Below are 17,368 nucleotides of genomic sequence, written 5' to 3'. Positions count from 1 at the left end.
TTGTCAAGATTTAAAGCCAACCTGAAAATTTACGTAGAAGTTGCAAGATATTTATTGTGCATTTAATAAAAAGTTAGTAGACAGCATTCAAACAGCCATAAGTGTTGTAAGTCAAGTTTCATTACAGTGCTAATGAAATTTCAAAATATTTCGTATGGCACGCATAAAACATTCATTAAAGGTACCTGTATATAAACGCTGGAGTAGTACTTTTGTGAGCAACGTTACTCGTAAAAAATTGAGTAATAGTTATAAATGCATGTAAGGACTGCATTAGTAACCTTTACATTAAAGACAATACTTATAATACTTCATACTTGTTTTAGGTAAAATTCTTCTTATGAGAAGTAAATAATAAATAAAAATTTATGTGCGCAAATAAAATTAATGCAGAAGCTGACATACCAGTCGGCTTCTGTAATCCAACGAAGCATCGTGCCCTGTGGTTTGACGGAGCTGCTTGATACCTCGTGGTGGCGCCGCAGTGCGCATTTTCCACTTAACCTCACTTCCTTGGTTTATAGTTAACTCATCACTACATTCACGACGAATTGTACGGAGAATTGCATAAAGACAGTACTGCCGTATAACTGTTTCTACTCAGAGACGTTCGTGGGCTAATGAGCACATTGCGTGCATTGCGTTATAACAACGATACACGTAGTGCACGCCTGTCATGTGAATAGTCGAACGATTTTTACGCGACACGTTTTGAAAAGTTGTCCCGCCAGAAATCATAGAACGCGCGCGTTCGATACAGATTATAAACGAACCAAGTCTTTCACCGCAAGGAAGTTACATCATGTCTGAAAGGTCACTGGTCGGATTGCCACGTTCACTACGATTCACCCACGTAAATTCTTTATTGCAGTATCGAACATTTGTCAAATTATATCAACGTGTCATCGGAAACAAAGAGTGTGCAGTAGCGCTTCGGTAACTGGTCGGAAGTTGGAACTAGAAATGGAAAAATATCGATTGTCATAAACATCGTTTACCACCAATAGTTTGGTATGTAAGTATCGATTATTATCGCTTATTTCGATAATTAGATTCCATACATTTTCCCATTCAATGGAATTTTTAATAGAATTGCCAACTGAATTATTTCTTTCTTACAAAATATTGATTTATTATCTATGTTTGAATCTATAGTATATCAAGCTATTCTACTTTTTCAACTGTTGTATATTAAAATACTGTTTAGCCATCAAGTGTTAAAAAAAAAAAACAGCAAAAACGGATACATGTTTTCCATTGTGGTTTTCAATTGCCACGTAGAAATTGAATTACTAACCTGTAATATAGTTTGCTACCTGACTAACGATAACTATCTATATAAGCTAACTATTATTTTATTTATCTATATTACTTTAATAAGTAAAATTCTACGATCATAGAATATTTTAATTGGTCTCTATTTCGAAAATCTATAAATTACATTCCGGTATTCGTTATATCACGTATGCTACATACATTTTTAATGATACCAAAGATTCACTCTACGGAATTCGTAAGAACTAGTGGGGATAACAATGGCCTGTTAATAGATCACGGATAGTTAACGCAGCACTACTGTATTTCGTAGAAAGCGTGCACGCGCGAACAGCTGTTAACATTCACTTCTGTCACTGAAAGGTAGTTACGTTTTTTACACTTTCAACCGCGTGCAAGTTTACTCGTGACGGATAGTATGGTCGTAATTATCGCGGTCGTCCTCGTAAATGTACGACAATAACTAGCAATAGACACTAGAGGCGCGAGGCGACCGACGAAAGTAATGCGGCTGCGCCATATGTTGTCTACACTCAACTTCTCGATCTCTTGAAGCGTCTCCAGTACGATTTCAAATCCACGCGCCCACGTTCACTATTCGTTTGAAATCTTACGAGGAGCAGTGGCGCCTGGGTAAAATATTGCGCGGACCAGCACCAAATCTGGCATGGCGGCGCGTGATGCACTAAAAACTCGACGCGAGTCGCAAAACCAGTTGCGTAGTGGGGAGAGAATCTTTGTTATTCGACGAGGAGAAGTCATCCTTTCGTATTAGATTTCCATGGAGATTCGAATTACTCGCTGGATCGAGATACGTTGTTCCGTACAATGACCTCGAGCAACGATGTTTTTAAATGTACGAACGAGAGAATTCGCGTTTCACGAACGTTCGAGTCGAGCAACACGATCGCCACCTGGTAGCTCCGTTTCCAAACATACGTGCCGCGCAAGTGAATTATTACGAAACGAATCGGTCTCGCTGTTCGTTCCTGTTCGAATTTCGTAGGAAATAAACAGATAAGGAGCGAATAAACGTTCTAGCACATAATTCGACTTTTTCGCATAACCTTCAACTACATTTACTGGCTATGTTAAGGTTTAATAGACAAATTTTGTCGGTATGTTTTATGCGCATAACCGGTCAATATAAACATAGGTTATTTGAAGCTTTATTAAAAAGTTATCTTTCTGTTTGACTATAGAATATATAGATGAAGTTTGTTAACTTCACCTGGTACGAGCCTGGCCTATACACCTGACGTATCACCAGGAAAGCCTATTAACGTAACATAACCACGAAGATGTCAACAATGCATCGCGAGTTAACAACTATTCCCACTCTTCGGTCGACGAAAAACCGCGACCGTTATGGCGCCACAGAAAGACGCATTTCGTGCGATTAGCGTGTAATATCGTGTCCGCCATTATCATATTTCTGCCTCGCTTGATTCATATCGAATCACAGTTACACGGGGACAGTTTGGTCGTTAGCGGTTCTTTCCTAGAAGCCAGGCATTAATATCCGCGGGGACGCCGCTAGACTTTACGACCGTACGCGGCACGCGAATGGCTTTATTTTCGTTAGAAACGCTGATCGACGTTGTATTCTGTTACGTGGTGTGTACGCCCACGCGATCACGTAGTTAACACGGCTGTACACGTACGAGACGCCGGCGGCAGTGTATTGGCCCCCGCATTAGCATACACCAAGGAGTGTACAGGAAATGCCGAGGCTTCATATAGTATTTTTTTCTGCAACTCTCATAGAAGCCACGCTGCCGCCGCCGCGCCACGTAGAAATTTAATGCAAGCCAGCGTCGGAAACGGTGAACGTGGCTCCCCGCGGTTTCGCTGCATGTTTACAGAGCTACCGCGCGTTTAATGGCGCCCGGGACAATTTTTCAAGCACCTAGAAACGGCTCCCGTGTGCTACGGACTTCACGTCGTGGATGATTAATGTCAAGGATATTATCAGCAGTTATTTTCCGAATCCTCGTAACTATCGTAATTTAGATACGAGGCGAATTACGTATCATTGTTAAAAGCAATATACATGTTGTTTCTTTTCGCGATACTGTGAAGATACTATGATTAGATGGTCGATATTATTGTAAGCCAGGTAGGAGGTGAGGCGCACAGGATTGGTAAAAGGAATATGTGTTCTTTTTCCGTAACGTTGTAAAAAGGACATCTTAATATGTGATTGTTGTGTGCTATTATAATGTATATTTTAAAATGGAATTATTAGATATTATGTATAATTTTATACTAGTTAAGATGCCGAATGTAGATATATAAAAATGCATATTGTCCTTGAAAAGTTGGAAAGTATGATTTTAATGAAATGATCTTCTGAACCTTTACTTTTGCTATGTCAATTATGTTAAGTGCCTTGCCTTGTAAGATAATTACATATTTGATTCTAAAGACTCTCGCATCACTTAGCATCTATTTATTAATTTAGAAAACTCACTAAATTTGTTGGTTATTCAAAATCAAATATAAAGACCAGCTCACGTAGAATCTTTAAGACATTAGTCACTTTAGGAAGGAAACTATACAAACGTAGTTAAAATAGCTAAGCAACGCTTTAATGGTGCGTAGTATGTTCATGCAAACGTTATGAACGAGGCAGTACACGCAGATGACTGATGCAAACGTTTGGAGAACGTAAATTCATAATTTAAAGGGAATATTATGTACGTTTCTTCGAAATCGTCGGGTACGCGTACACGACGGTCTTGTAATTCCACCTTCGATGCCACTTTTACGCGGAAACGAACAAACAATTTCGTCTATACATTCTCCGCATAATGATAGAGTTAACGGATCGTTATGCGAATCTCGATAGGGCCTCAAGTGAAATTATACATGTATTAGACATTTTCCAGGATAATCGAAACATGCGTGTGGTCTATAAAGGCAGTAATAATCTCCACAGAATTTGCGACAATGTTATCCTCCTGGCTATTTCTCCGAATTTCATTTTTAACTATAATTTAGTACTGTTTTGAATCATGTTTCTGAACCACGAGAAAAGGAAACGATAAATACAGTGGCTCATGGAAGTATTCGGCCACCTTTTACGAATATATTATATTATTTATACGAGGAATTTTTAAATTTCAATATCACTGTAATAAAAGCTGACTATCATGATTATATTTCTAAAACTATATTAACTTGTAACTTCTATATTTTCAGATTAGTTTCAAATTCTTCCAATAAAGCTAATTTCAATATAACGTGTGCCCCATTACACTGCTAATGGAATTATAAAATGTTTTATATAATATATACAATACATACGTAGATAAAATTTTTCTATGGTAACTGGTTCACATAATTTCGTGTGCCACCGTTGTTCAATTATAGATTAGCAATCTTCCTTGGTAGATCTATAGTTTTATGCTTCCCTGACTATGATAATGCTAGCTTCTCGTGTAAAGACTTCATTCGCCTTGTTCCCATGACGTTTATCCGCGCTCTTATTTTCTAACAAATTAGGTCTCCTCGCTTGATTTGTGAACATGTACACGGTGCAACGCGTTTGACAGTAAGCGATTTATATCAGTGCTTGCCTTGCCTTGTTACGCGGTTGTCTCATTCTTCTGTAGCGCGTAATCGATTCAATCATCCTTCGCGATTTGTTGCGCGTCTCAGATTAAAAGTAATTTTCAATGTCGTTTCCTTTGATCCGATCCTGCGCCACTCGCCTCTTCGTGGAACCGGTTGAACGTTGTCGAAGTTGATACTCGTAACAGATAACTATCTCGCGTCTAGCCTGACTACACTTTTCTTGCTTCACTCGCACACGCACATGACTTTACACTTTCACATTTCACTTCACACTTTGAATATCAAATTTTTGCATTCTTGACATAAGCTTTCGGTTTATTTTCAGTTCTTTGTGATGTATCTTATAAATATTCTGGAATTCACAGAAGATGTTGGAAATATTTCTATCATAAATCTTCTGAACATTAAACATAAATGATTTATAGCAGATTTTTTTCTCCTTAATATAATTGATAGCCAACGACAGGACAAAATTTAACGTTATCAGCTTGTCAAATCCAAACTTCGGAAAAAAGTTTCACATGCATCAACCTAATAATATGGCTAATTTAAATCGGACATATTGTGTCATCATATTTTTAATGATCACATGTATCGCATTGTATAGAGACATTTAGTGGAATTTTACACAGGTGATCACAGAGATCCACAATTAATCCACAACCAAAGGGAATCCACATTGGATCAAAGATGAAATTCGCATGATATCGACAGCTACGTTTAATATAAACAAGATGAATCACGCAACTGGGCATTATGCAATGTCTCCATTACAATCGCGATTGTCGTTTAGATATGTAATCCTGATCTTGATTGATCACCAAACAGTCTCGGATCTGCGTGCCTCGAATGTTAGCGGAATAACTGAATCTATCTGAACTATCGACATCTGATTGCCTAGTGATATACCGAGTGACATTTAATATCGATTTTTCCAATAGATCGATCGTTCTTTCGTACAATTCTTGCTTATCCCTTTGAACTCTTTCGAATTCCAACGAACAAACATCGGTTGCAAGGTAAAAATTCCTCAAGAATATTTTACAGGAATAAAGGTTGATTTGCATCGTCGTAAACGCGGTTGTTACGAACGAACAATTAGGTTCAGGGAATGCAAACGACGAAAGATATCGGTCACGAACTTGATTTCTATAGCGATTCTCATAATGCCCTAAGCTTCGAATACTAAGGTTAAACGTGATTCTAGTAGTAAGGAAGTCGTTCGACTGGGGATTCTTCGGTGAAGATTCCTGGATACGAGGGAATATCCTCGCCAGGATTGGTTAGACATTCCATTGGGAGCATAGGAACGGTCGTCGATCTGAAAAATGATCCGTTTTAGCACAGGATAAAATGTTTTATCGCGTTACGCTGTTAGATCCCTTGGGCGTATCAGATCGTAGAATTTCTGCAGATTCCAACGATTCCATCGTGAGGGAACGATCGTCAGGTTCGTAGTAACGATTATGCACGCGTATGCATCATTCTAAATGAGCATCGGGATAAATAGACGATAATCGTATGCGCACTTTCGCCGCGACGAAGAACAATGAGACTCGATGAACGCCTTGACCTAAACCGCCTCTCGACGTTGCCTGCGTACCGAGAAAATGTCGATCGAGAAGTACCTTCCAGCGACTATAAATTAGCCCTCCCCGTCGATGCTTTTCCCAGATCGTCGGATAAATCGGAAAAGAATCAACCGTCGTGTAATAAATTATCCAACGTCCGTGATTAAACAGAGATGAGATGCCGAAGTGATAGTTGACGCAGGAGCAATAAAGTAGCATAAGCGCAATATAAATGTAAATAGGCGTCGCTATGAGGAACGCGTTAGTATCTAATCTTTTGATTAGAGTCGTTTAGACCGTCCCTGGCAATTCCACGTTAATCAGTCATTAACGCTCGTAGATTTCTGCGCTAACGGTTTCGATCTATCTCAATTAATCGTGTGTCACTTAATAATCGAGGAAATAAAATAAAAATTAACGAATAGTTACTCGGCCATTCATTCGATGAAATTACATGCTTCGTTTAATAGGACACTGTTCTCGCAAGATCGTCGCGTACAGAACGCTTTCATGAAGATACAAGATAAATTGTCCGCGACAACGAGTCTGGTCGAAGTCGCAGGCAATTAGCATCCAGTCACGGCTTGCCTCACTTCTGTTTGGGAGATGTACTGGCGTATCGTGGTCCAGAACATTGATCGTAGAACATTGTATTGACTGGCGATATCAGAATCGACAAAGTTATCGCAATGCAAGCGCGAGTAGTCTCGTTAATCACGATCCAGGCGCCTGGATCGCGATCGAGCCGCGAGATCTCGACAGTGACACTCCGCGAGCTACCTCGCGACGCAGCTCTTTCTCTTCACGTCTACGATGTTGTGCATACAGTTGCACGTATTGGCTAGCCAAACTGGCGTTATAAATCACGCGATTATCTCGTTCGGGATCGTACCCGTGATCGAGCAATGCGTCTGGGACTTGGGCAACGGTGGCTTTACATTTGTCCGAATCACAGCGTGAATCTTAGATTAATCTCAGATCGATTTTCGTTTTGTTAATTGTGGTTATCGGCGTTGATCTATTTACGTATCCATCTGGAAATCAAATCCTCACTTTTATCATATTGTACACGTATGAGTACTATGAACGAAGAACCTCGATAGGAATCGAATGCAATTTTGCTATCTATCGTTAACTTGGATGTGATCTATCACTTGCTTACAGAAAGATGATCGCAATCTTATTCCTTTTCGTAATTTTGTTTTCTAATTGCTCTCCTAATTCTTTTCCTTGGATGGGTGTTAATTTTTCGAAATATTTTAATTGACGCGATTAATGATAAAAAGCGTTGAGAATTTTTCTCGACACGAGAAAGAGTGATAAAATAAGAAAGAACCACTGTACGGTAGAATGGTTCCACGACTAAGAAATTATACGCTATCAGCCTTTATCGAAAACGTACGATCAATCTACCGAAAGCCATAGTTACTCCAATATCTCTAGTCGGAATATAACTGTACTTAAACCCTAATATGTATAATTACCACGCTGTACGTTTATTTGCTCCGACCGAAGATATAAAAATCGCGCAATGTAGCGCAAAAAATGAAGTACCAGTTACGATATGATAAATGTAGCGGTCACGCTAATGGAAAACTACTATTCCTTAATGATCCGTTTGATTAATCGTAACGTCGGATGTGACAACGCGTTAGACGAATTGGCAACAGGCTATCTCACTTTTCTCGGATCTCGTAATATGATAATTACACCTGGTGAAGAAGGACTCTATGGTTCCTCGTTCAAGGCGTCCCACTTATCGGAACGGATCAACCATTAATAGATTCGATTAATCAACTCGAAATCTTAGGCAAAAGATGGCCAGAGGGATTCTCACTCGCAGTTACAATAACCTTTCCAATCTTTCTTCGACGAAAAGACGTTCCAAAGACTGATTGCCGCGGGCGAAGCCACTTAATTATCATGATTAACTCGATTAACTCGTCCTTCGCACCTGCCTCGTCCCTTCTTCTCTTCTTCTTCTTCTTAAAAACATCCTGTTGACCCCTAAAAATTCACCTGGTCTATAAATTTATTCGCTTAACGTAGCCTCTGATAGATGCCTGTGCTACTTTCCTTTTTCTCTTTTTTTTTTCTTTCTTTCTTAAGTTGGTGCACATGAGATGTTTCTTCGAAGATATCTCATTAAATTTTGTCCTACCGGCAATTTTAAACTACATTGAAAGAGACGAAATTTGCAATAAATTACGAACAGTAGCTAGGAAAAGTATTTACACGTACCATTACTCTCGAATGAATCGTTTTTCTTTTTTTCTTTATCAGGCTCTATACTTCATTTTCATAATATCAAATTTAATCGTACGATGCTGCTAAATGATACGTAACCCAATATGCTCGGACATAATTAATTAGTATGTAAATTCTGTAATAAAGATAATGGCGTGCAAATGCTTATTTTAGCCACTGTATATCGATCGTTAAGAAGATTTATAATAAAAATGTCGAGACCTCATTGTGTGGACTGTTACGAATAGTTGGAATATTCGTATGACTTTTTTATGTGAATTTAGATTTGAAAAAAGAGGGAGATAAATGTTTTTGGGGACATAAATTCTGCATTTGGGCGAGACATTGTCCATTCCATTTAGATACTTTCCAGTGTATAAATTATTCGAGAAGGATCTGTAACTGCTTACAAAAATTTCAGAAATTGAATTCTATAAACTACAGATCGACGAAACCTGTTAGTTACCGAGGAAATTTGAAAAATCGAATCCCGTGGAAATTATTTGGATTAAGAGGAATCAAAGTTTTATTCGAAAAAAAAAACTTGAAATACTTCAGGAGTAAAACGAATATAAAAATCCAGGATTTCACGGCTCAGAAACCTTTAGCGACGGTGATGAATACAGTTGGAAACGTGATACGCTTGGTACTATGCTTCGATTACTATTTTTATTCGACGCAATAACGGAGGACATTAAGCTAGAGGAACATAAATTCCCCGTGTCAAAAGGCGAAGGCAAACAAAATGGATTTTCCGTTTTTACGACGTCTTGAGAAAACGATCCTGTTCGACAGTTTCTCAGCTGAATAACTGTCCTTGCTTCTCGATTACTACTTACTCATTAAAGTGTCGCGGGACTCGAGGCGATCGCTTCATTTTCATGTCGATAATGTCTATTACACTGCGTGGGACTTTACGATACTCAGTTGTTTACGCGATTGTATCGCTCGAAGGGAAAAATCGTGAAGAAAAATGATTGCACGTTCGATATTTATTCAATGCCTTTGTTGCAAAATCGCGGCTGGGAAGGATAGACGTCTGGACGAGCACACTGACTAATAATTAATAATCGACCAGCGCGTTGAATGGTTTTTCAAGTTAATATGGCAATGAGTTGTAATTATCTTATGTCAAGAAGATATATTGATGGAAAGAGTACGGTAAGATGGATATTATGTCAAGATTATCAAGATATTATGATCAAGATATTAACGGTACATTTTCTAGTTATCGTTGACACAAGCAATCGTCGAATCAAATTTTATCTTTTACTCATTCAGAGCCAACGTCGCGTTGATGTATTTATGTTCTTTAAATAGTATGCGTTCGCTCTTTGGGCTCTTTATTTTGTGGATTAAAGAGAATCTTAACAGATGCTGCAGAATTATTGCACGCCATAACCAACCCTAATGAAATGTACGCGAAATACCAGCAGTTCTTTTTATTAACAAACCTCGACACACAAATATTTTTCAAGAATTTTCCTCTAACGGTGTTATCGCACATACCGCTCAAGTTCTGCCCTCTCATAAATCGTTTTTCTTTTATAAAGGCACCTGCGCTCCGCTTGAAACTTCTTACGTGTGCTGCAAAGGTGGCCAGCAATAGCGTGTTGTCCCCATTTTCGTCGCGAACCCTTCAATTAAACCCGTAAATTGTAAGAAATTCTTAGTCGTTGCGAAACGCGAAGTTTTTACATTAGTTCACCGACCCGTGAAGCCCAACAAAGGATTCACGAGAGAGTTCTCTCTCGTGACAGCAGATAACACCGTGACAAAGTAGTTGCAGCTTTCCTGCAACACCTGATACCTCGTAATTACCCGTGTCATCCTTAATTGGGTTATGCCGACTGCTCGCCGCGATCGCCGTCGTGTTTCGCGTCGGCCTTTTTCATCCGATCTCGCGTTACGCGCCTAACAAACGCACCGAAATAATCAACGTAATTTGCAAACCGCGTCAGGCGTTTTCATTACTTCGTTTCTTCATGTGTTCTTGACCTGAACGACGGGTTTCGCTTTGACGCCGCTTTCTCGAATTCATTTCCATCGTCTATACAGTTTTTATAAATTAACTTTTCAAAAGAGTATAATTCTTTCTTTATTTGTGGGCTATATCGCGCGTATTAATTAAGTTCTTGCGATAACTGCGGGCTACTTTTAAGAAACACTTGGTTTCAGGAGTACGAGTTAACGAGGATATTATTTAAAATTGTGTAAGTTTCCCTTCGTTTGGCAGCCAAATTGACCGTTGTTAATTTTCTTCTTATGGTTATTGACAGCTGATTTAAAAAAATGACTATCTTTTTAAAAAGATACGAAATAGAATTACAAGCATCTCGTGATCATTCCTTCGATTTGAAAGGAAGATAGCGATATGTATCTGGATTAAATTGGGTGTGGTAGAGAATGGTGAAAGGAACGTTCTTCTTTTTTTTTTTTATTTATTTAAGAACTCCCGTTCTTATTTAACAACTAATTGAAAAATGAAGGAAGATATCCCAACATTAGTTTTATCGAAGTAGATACTAGCTAGTCAACAGAATGAATTAGAATCTCTAAACTATCAATTTGCTTACGTTACAGAATGTGTTATAAAACGGTAACCGAGGAGTTAATAGTAAGTAGCAGCAAGTAAAAGGTTCGATTTCCTTTTTCGTAACAAAAATGTAAAAATGTATACGATTTTCCTTTGCTATCTTGACTGTTGAGAACGTATAATGAAATGAAACGTGAGCAAAGAGAAACAAAGTACATCTTGTCGAGGAAGCTGCCAGAACAAGAACGCAAGCTCGAATGATTTACGATTCTTTGGAAGTCGTAAAGACATCAGCCATGGAACACTGAAAGTTCTTACGGATATTTGAAAGAAAATTTACGGTGTTCTGCCGAGACTCGGTGGAGAATTAGTAGAGACGGAGTTGGGTTAATTGCAAGGCAAAATACGCAGCTTTTTCTATAAGACCGGCACCAATCTTTGATATATCGTTGGTGATAAATTAGCGAAATTTCGTTCGATTACAATCTGTGCATAGCGTGGTATTATCTCATATCCTTGGATAAAAACTAAACATCTTGAAAGCTCGTAAACGCTGGAGAAATTATTAGATTCTTTAAGGAGCAATTATTTAGTAAATCAGTCTTAAGGAATTCACGATGCAATTATTCGCCAGGATTGCGTTAATTTCTGCCTTTCGACGAAAACAAAACAAGTAAAGAGTCTACTAGTTTCGCACGGAATAACGTAAACGAACTTGAGACAACTTGAACGAAATTTGATGTTAATTACGATAATTAATTATACATACGATTCCGTGGAATCTATAGTAAGATCGAATATATGTATGTGCAAATGCGAGGGACGTAGAAAAAACAGACGGGCAAATATTTTGGTCGACACGATTGAGTTGATCGAAGGAAAAAATTTCGCTTATTAATAATTAATCGCGAATTCTTTCGTTATTCGTTGGTTTATGATTGAAGTGAGCAAGAGAAGGATACGAAAAAATACATTTCTCATTTTTTATAAGAGAAGAGTTTTTAGTTTTTCAGTACGTTGTCGATAGATCGTACGTTAGTAAAATTGCTTGTCATAACATTAGAATATTAAAGATATAAAAATTGTGTTCCTTGATAGGTTTTTTTTACAAAACTTTGTCAATTTATCAGCTACTTTTGAAAGGCATCGTGTTCGGTCTTGACAGATTCTTTTCATTCTCAGCTATGTCATATCAAGATATTAGTTTTTAGTTTGTAGGAAATAAGAAAACGAAGAAAAATTTATTTGTCGGATTATTTTTCCTATGAGCTTCGATTTCTCGTTAATTTTTCGTTCTCTGTAATAATACTGATTCGTTGTTTTATGACAGTTAAAGCACGAATTAACATTTTGTTGTTTCAATTTCGGTGGTACAGTCGTAGTTTGTCATGCAATTTGCATAATTTAAAGGTTGGTTCGTGTTAAACATTATTAATTCGCGGCACGTAGTAATAAATATTAATTTTCGAGGGTTTAATTTTGGTTTCACTGATCGCACAAGATGAAAATCGTTATATATCAATGCGACTGTCTATATTAAATTACTGACTCCGAATGAACGATGTAATCTTCGGTTAATTATCGGGTATCTCTTCAAAAAAATTTATCGGTATGTCCGAACATGTAATTTGCAATGCAACTTGAAGTCGAGCTACCCGAGCAACGAACAAATTACGATGAACGTTGTAAAAAGCAGACCGACAACGCTTACGATTACCGTTACGATTCTCTTACTTGTAATTTACGTCACTTTTTGTGTCAGGAAACTCGAAATACGTAATTTGTTAAATATCACAGAATTCCTCGGATTTTTCTGTCCATTATGTTAATACGCTTGTCTTATACGATTTTTAATTTTCAATCATTTGTGCTTCGAATGTATCCATCTCTATAAACATTCAATAAGTAAATCATAATTATTGTTCGTAATAACCCTCTGTAGGAAAACTGGATGGTTTACGTTTAAGTATAATTCTTCCTATTATTTCACGTCTTAAGAAAAATCTAAAACGAGCACGGTGTAGTATCAACTAGAAATTTTTCCGATAGTTCCTCCAAAATTATCATACAATCTAAAGAAACCTTTGTAAAAATTCGTCATCGAGTTACTTTATCGAAGAACGTATCTTCTTGATTTTCATAAATGTAATATATTATAATTATGAATTTTTATAATTGATTATAGATTTTCTAACATTCCTAAACCTAAGGCAACAAAAATAATCTGTAGAAAGCTTCGTCGCTCTAAACCATGTACCATGGAAAAGGACACTCTGTTTCGTTTTACCATCCGAAGGAAGGAACATTCGGAAAATCCTTCCAACTTTATTCTCGCGTTTCTCTCGAAATTCGAATCGCAGACAAATACGATGCGCGTATGCAACTAAAAAGAATAGACTCGCGGACGATCGCAGCAGACTGCTTGACCGATCGTAATCGGTTTTTTTTCAATCGTATATCAGCGACAAGATTGGTTTCAGAAAATAACTCGCAGTCGAGTTATTCTCGACTCGAAGGCCGCGTGCCCGTTCCGTGTGGCACAATTGCACAATTGCGAATCTGTTCGATATCTATCAGCTGACGGGCAGCCCCCTTTCACCCGTGCACACCCCCGTCCAGCCGTTTTTCCCGTGGATATCGTCGCTTAGCCGCGATGGTTTTTTCGCAACGCGACTCGTTAGGATCTAACGATGCCGCTCTGTCGCTTGTGCAATCGATTGGTAACAGGTTCTGTGAGAGATTCCTTCGACTGTTTGGTGTTATTTAAGAAGATATAAAAGGGGGAGTATTGAACACATATCGATCTTATTGATCGTATTCTGGGCGTGGTGTGGTAGGATTTTAACGAGCGAGAGTAGAGCGTTTGGAAATAGAGTTCAGATTAGGGATACATATTCCGTTCAGAGTAATATTTCGTAATATAGCGCGCGCGTGTGTGGCTCTGTATCTTCGTATTATGTTTCGCTAGTTTCTTTCAAAACGTTTAGCATTATTTCAAAAATGGTCAAAGAACCGATACGTGTCGATTTTATTGATCATATCGTAGGAGTACATAATACGATTTTGTTAGTAACGTAGGTTTTGTAATAGCGTAGGGTGTTGGATGAAGCGAGGAATGTTCAGCTCGGATAGAGCGCTACTTTTCGATATTTTTCACGATCGAACCCCCTTTTGCATCCCTTCTTTGTATTCGTCTAGTTGTCTCTAAATGTTTCAGAGATGCGGGATTTCATTTCTGATAAATAAATAGCGATGTTACTCTTTTTTTTTTTTTTAATTACGTTTTCACGTTTCAAACTCCTCTAGTTAATTCTAATAAAATTCCATTTCTATCGTCTAAAGAAGCGTCTCGGTATTATCATAATCGAAGCGTGCTGCCATCTTACAGAATGGTCACGCACCGAACTTACGATATCTTCTCTCTTCGTATCAACTTGTATTTGCACTAAAGATTCGAAAATCCAAAATACGTCCCTTAAATCTTTTCAACAACAATTTCACGATCGAATACTTACACGTACGAGTGTCACGATTAATGTTTGAAAATTTCAACAAATATCGAGTTATAAAATAAATATTGAGAAATAAAAAAACTGGACGAACTTACGTTACGAACCAACAGGACAAAGACGAAAAACGATAAAAATATTTAAAAATCGGAAAGTACTCACCTTCTTGCGATGCGGACAGCAGGACGATCCATTGCCCATGTTTCTTCCGATCTGCCAAATAGCGAAAGAGCCGAGCTACGCATCGGTTGACAACATCCCGACGCACCGGTCGCCTTTCTGAATTTTCGTCGCACAATCAACTCTTCTGTTCGTCATCGTTGCGCTGAAACCTGCTTCGAGAAAGTTGTCGTTTATTATCGCGTTGGTATTTAAGCCAGCTGGTCCATTGAAAGTTCAATCGCCCCCGTTAACCATTCGGCGAATCTTAACCAAATTACCTCCCGAAGAATCGTATCGTCGTATTCTTCTTCAGGTTTTTCTTAAGTCTCAACCGTTCGTTTCGTCAGTCTCTTTCAAGTTTTCTCGTTTCTCCATCTTCCACTTCGAGTTCATAATAATATATCCAACGTTCTCGAACGAATCTCTCTTTCTTCATGTTTCTCGAGATTTTCGTCTGTCGCTTTTATCTATCTCTTCCAACTTTTCTTCTTTCGTCATCTTCCTCTTCGAGTTCATAACGCTATATCCAACGATTTCGAACGAATCCTACGATCTTTTCTCCTTCGCGCTTCTTCGCGTCTTCATTCGTCGATCTTATCAGCCAGTTGGAAATTTTCTCGTTTTCCCATCTTTCTGCTCGGATCCATAATATCTAACGACTTTCCAATCTTGCAGGCGAAGAGTAGAGGCCGAAAGAAGCAGAGAACTACGATGAAACGACCGCACGAAACTGAGGAAGCCGTAGCAATGGAAAAGAACGGATGGGCTGACAGTAACACTCCGATGATATAGATTACCGTGTCAGCTGTGCAACTCGTGGAAATATAAAGTTTCGTCGTGCAACGTCTCTCCGGGATCGACAAAGTCGGTGAGTCGAACGGAAAACTAGACTTTTCTTGATAAAAATCGGTTTCGAGTCGGCGGTTCGTTCATTCGCTCGGTGATTTCTCTTTTCGGAAACGTAGCTTCTCTAAATCGTGGAAACACGTAAATTTGTTACGAGTCGTTGATCGCCGTGCATGTTCCGTTTCCTCGACTTTTCTCCTGGTTTCGATATGCTTTTTGGCGCCAACTATGGACCAGCGTGGTTGTGCAGTTGAGCGATAACAGCTCCAGTTTTGACCTCTCGATACGGGAACGTGGAACCTCTAACGAGTGTCAAGAGGTTGGCCAAGTCGAAAATAGAATCTGACGTGTTACACAAGAATGTTTTTTAATATGGTCTCGACGGATGGTTCGCGCGTCTCGAACACGTCGATCGTTGCATTTCGCCGTTCGTTCGTCGATCCACGAGATTAAAGGATAGTTTCACGATCGCGTAGAATCTTCATATATACAATCGTTTGTTGCTACACAAATGTACAGTATGCCGATGTAGGAGATCGAGTTGGAAGAAGCATCGCGATATTTGAAATTCAAGTTGAAATGTAGGCGCGAAGTTTCAACAATTTTGTACGATAAATAAAATTCGAAGCTGGTCGATCGTCACACTTCGCTGTTTATTTTTCTCGTCGAATCTGTAAAATATGAACGAGACGACGATCTATAGGATCGTAGATTCGCGATCACATAGATTCTTAATGTACCACACAAACTCATATTAACATATCGAATCGATTTGAAGAATGTGTCGTGATATTTGAAATTCAAATTCTACTTCAAATATGGCCACGGAGTCGTGACGTTTTCGAGTAAAAATTCAAGGCTCGCCGATCGTTGCACTTTAACGTTCGTAAAACGTCGATAATACGATAATTCGCAACCATAACCGAGCCGATAACCATACCGAATCTGGTTAAACAAAGAAGTCTAGCGGTTCGTTAAATATAAATTCAAATATTGGCGCGAAACTACTATCTTCTCGAACGGTGATTAAAATTCGAGGCTCGTGGATCACGATAAGAGAAAGAGTTGGTCACCGGATCGGCGTATTTGAAAAACTGCCACCGAAATTCGAGGAAAGTCCGCTTCCACGTGTTTACGCGTGCGCCAGCACACGGTACCAATATCCACGCGAGTCACCGCTTTATTTTCCACCGTTACATCACTGTCGTCAGCGTTTCACTGCCTTCTCCCCTCCAACGATAGTACTGGTAGTTTATCGAGTTTCGCGAAAACAAAGATCCACGCGATCCTTCCTGTCACGCCTTTCGCGACTGGTCTTTCCGGTTCCTCCATCGCTCCTCCTAGAGAATATACCAAGATTTACGACGTTCTCCACTTCTACGATCCACTTTCCAGGAAGAATTTCTTCACCGTCGTCTAGATTTCATTATGGCGGGGAACAGAGAGATTCGACTTTGTACTCGCGTGATTCGGGGCAAAGATTCCGCTCGTACGAGTTTCAAAATGTTAACAATTCTCCTCGAACTTTTAAACAATACACCACCAACGTTCGAAATACGTACTTTTCTATCGCACTTATGTACACGAGCAATCTTAAACGTTCGATCTTTTAATTTTCACTTTTGATATGTTCAGTCTTTCTT

General features: G+C 38.8%; 1 protein-coding gene and 1 long non-coding RNA gene across 3 annotated transcripts in view; one reads left to right on the top strand and one right to left on the bottom strand.

Moving 5' to 3' along the window:
- Nucleotides 1–15,001, bottom strand: part of LOC122566251 (NAD(+) hydrolase sarm1) — a 137,072-nt gene extending 122,071 nt beyond the window's left edge. The window contains exon 1 of one of the 2 annotated variants that reach the window (XM_043723260.1): nt 14,880–15,001. In XM_043723260.1, the coding sequence (XP_043579195.1) occupies nt 14,880–14,918 (39 nt within the window). In that variant the 5' untranslated portion in view covers nt 14,919–15,001. Of the gene's footprint in view, nt 1–405; nt 524–14,879 lie in introns of those variants that run through there. The other variant, XM_043723256.1, reaches the window with a different exon arrangement.
- Nucleotides 1,478–3,595, top strand: LOC122566273. Its single transcript, XR_006316451.1, has 2 exons — nt 1,478–2,393; nt 2,478–3,595. It is a non-coding gene; the product is annotated as an uncharacterized LOC122566273 (long non-coding RNA).
- Nucleotides 15,002–17,368: the final 2,367 nt, after the last annotated feature.

The sequence above is a fragment of the Bombus pyrosoma genome, linkage group LG3 (assembly GCF_014825855.1).
Source record: "Bombus pyrosoma isolate SC7728 linkage group LG3, ASM1482585v1, whole genome shotgun sequence".
NCBI lineage: Eukaryota > Metazoa > Arthropoda > Insecta > Hymenoptera > Apidae > Bombus > Bombus pyrosoma.
Note: the sequence above shows the minus strand (reverse complement) of the source record. Positions and strands in the feature narration are given on the sequence as shown.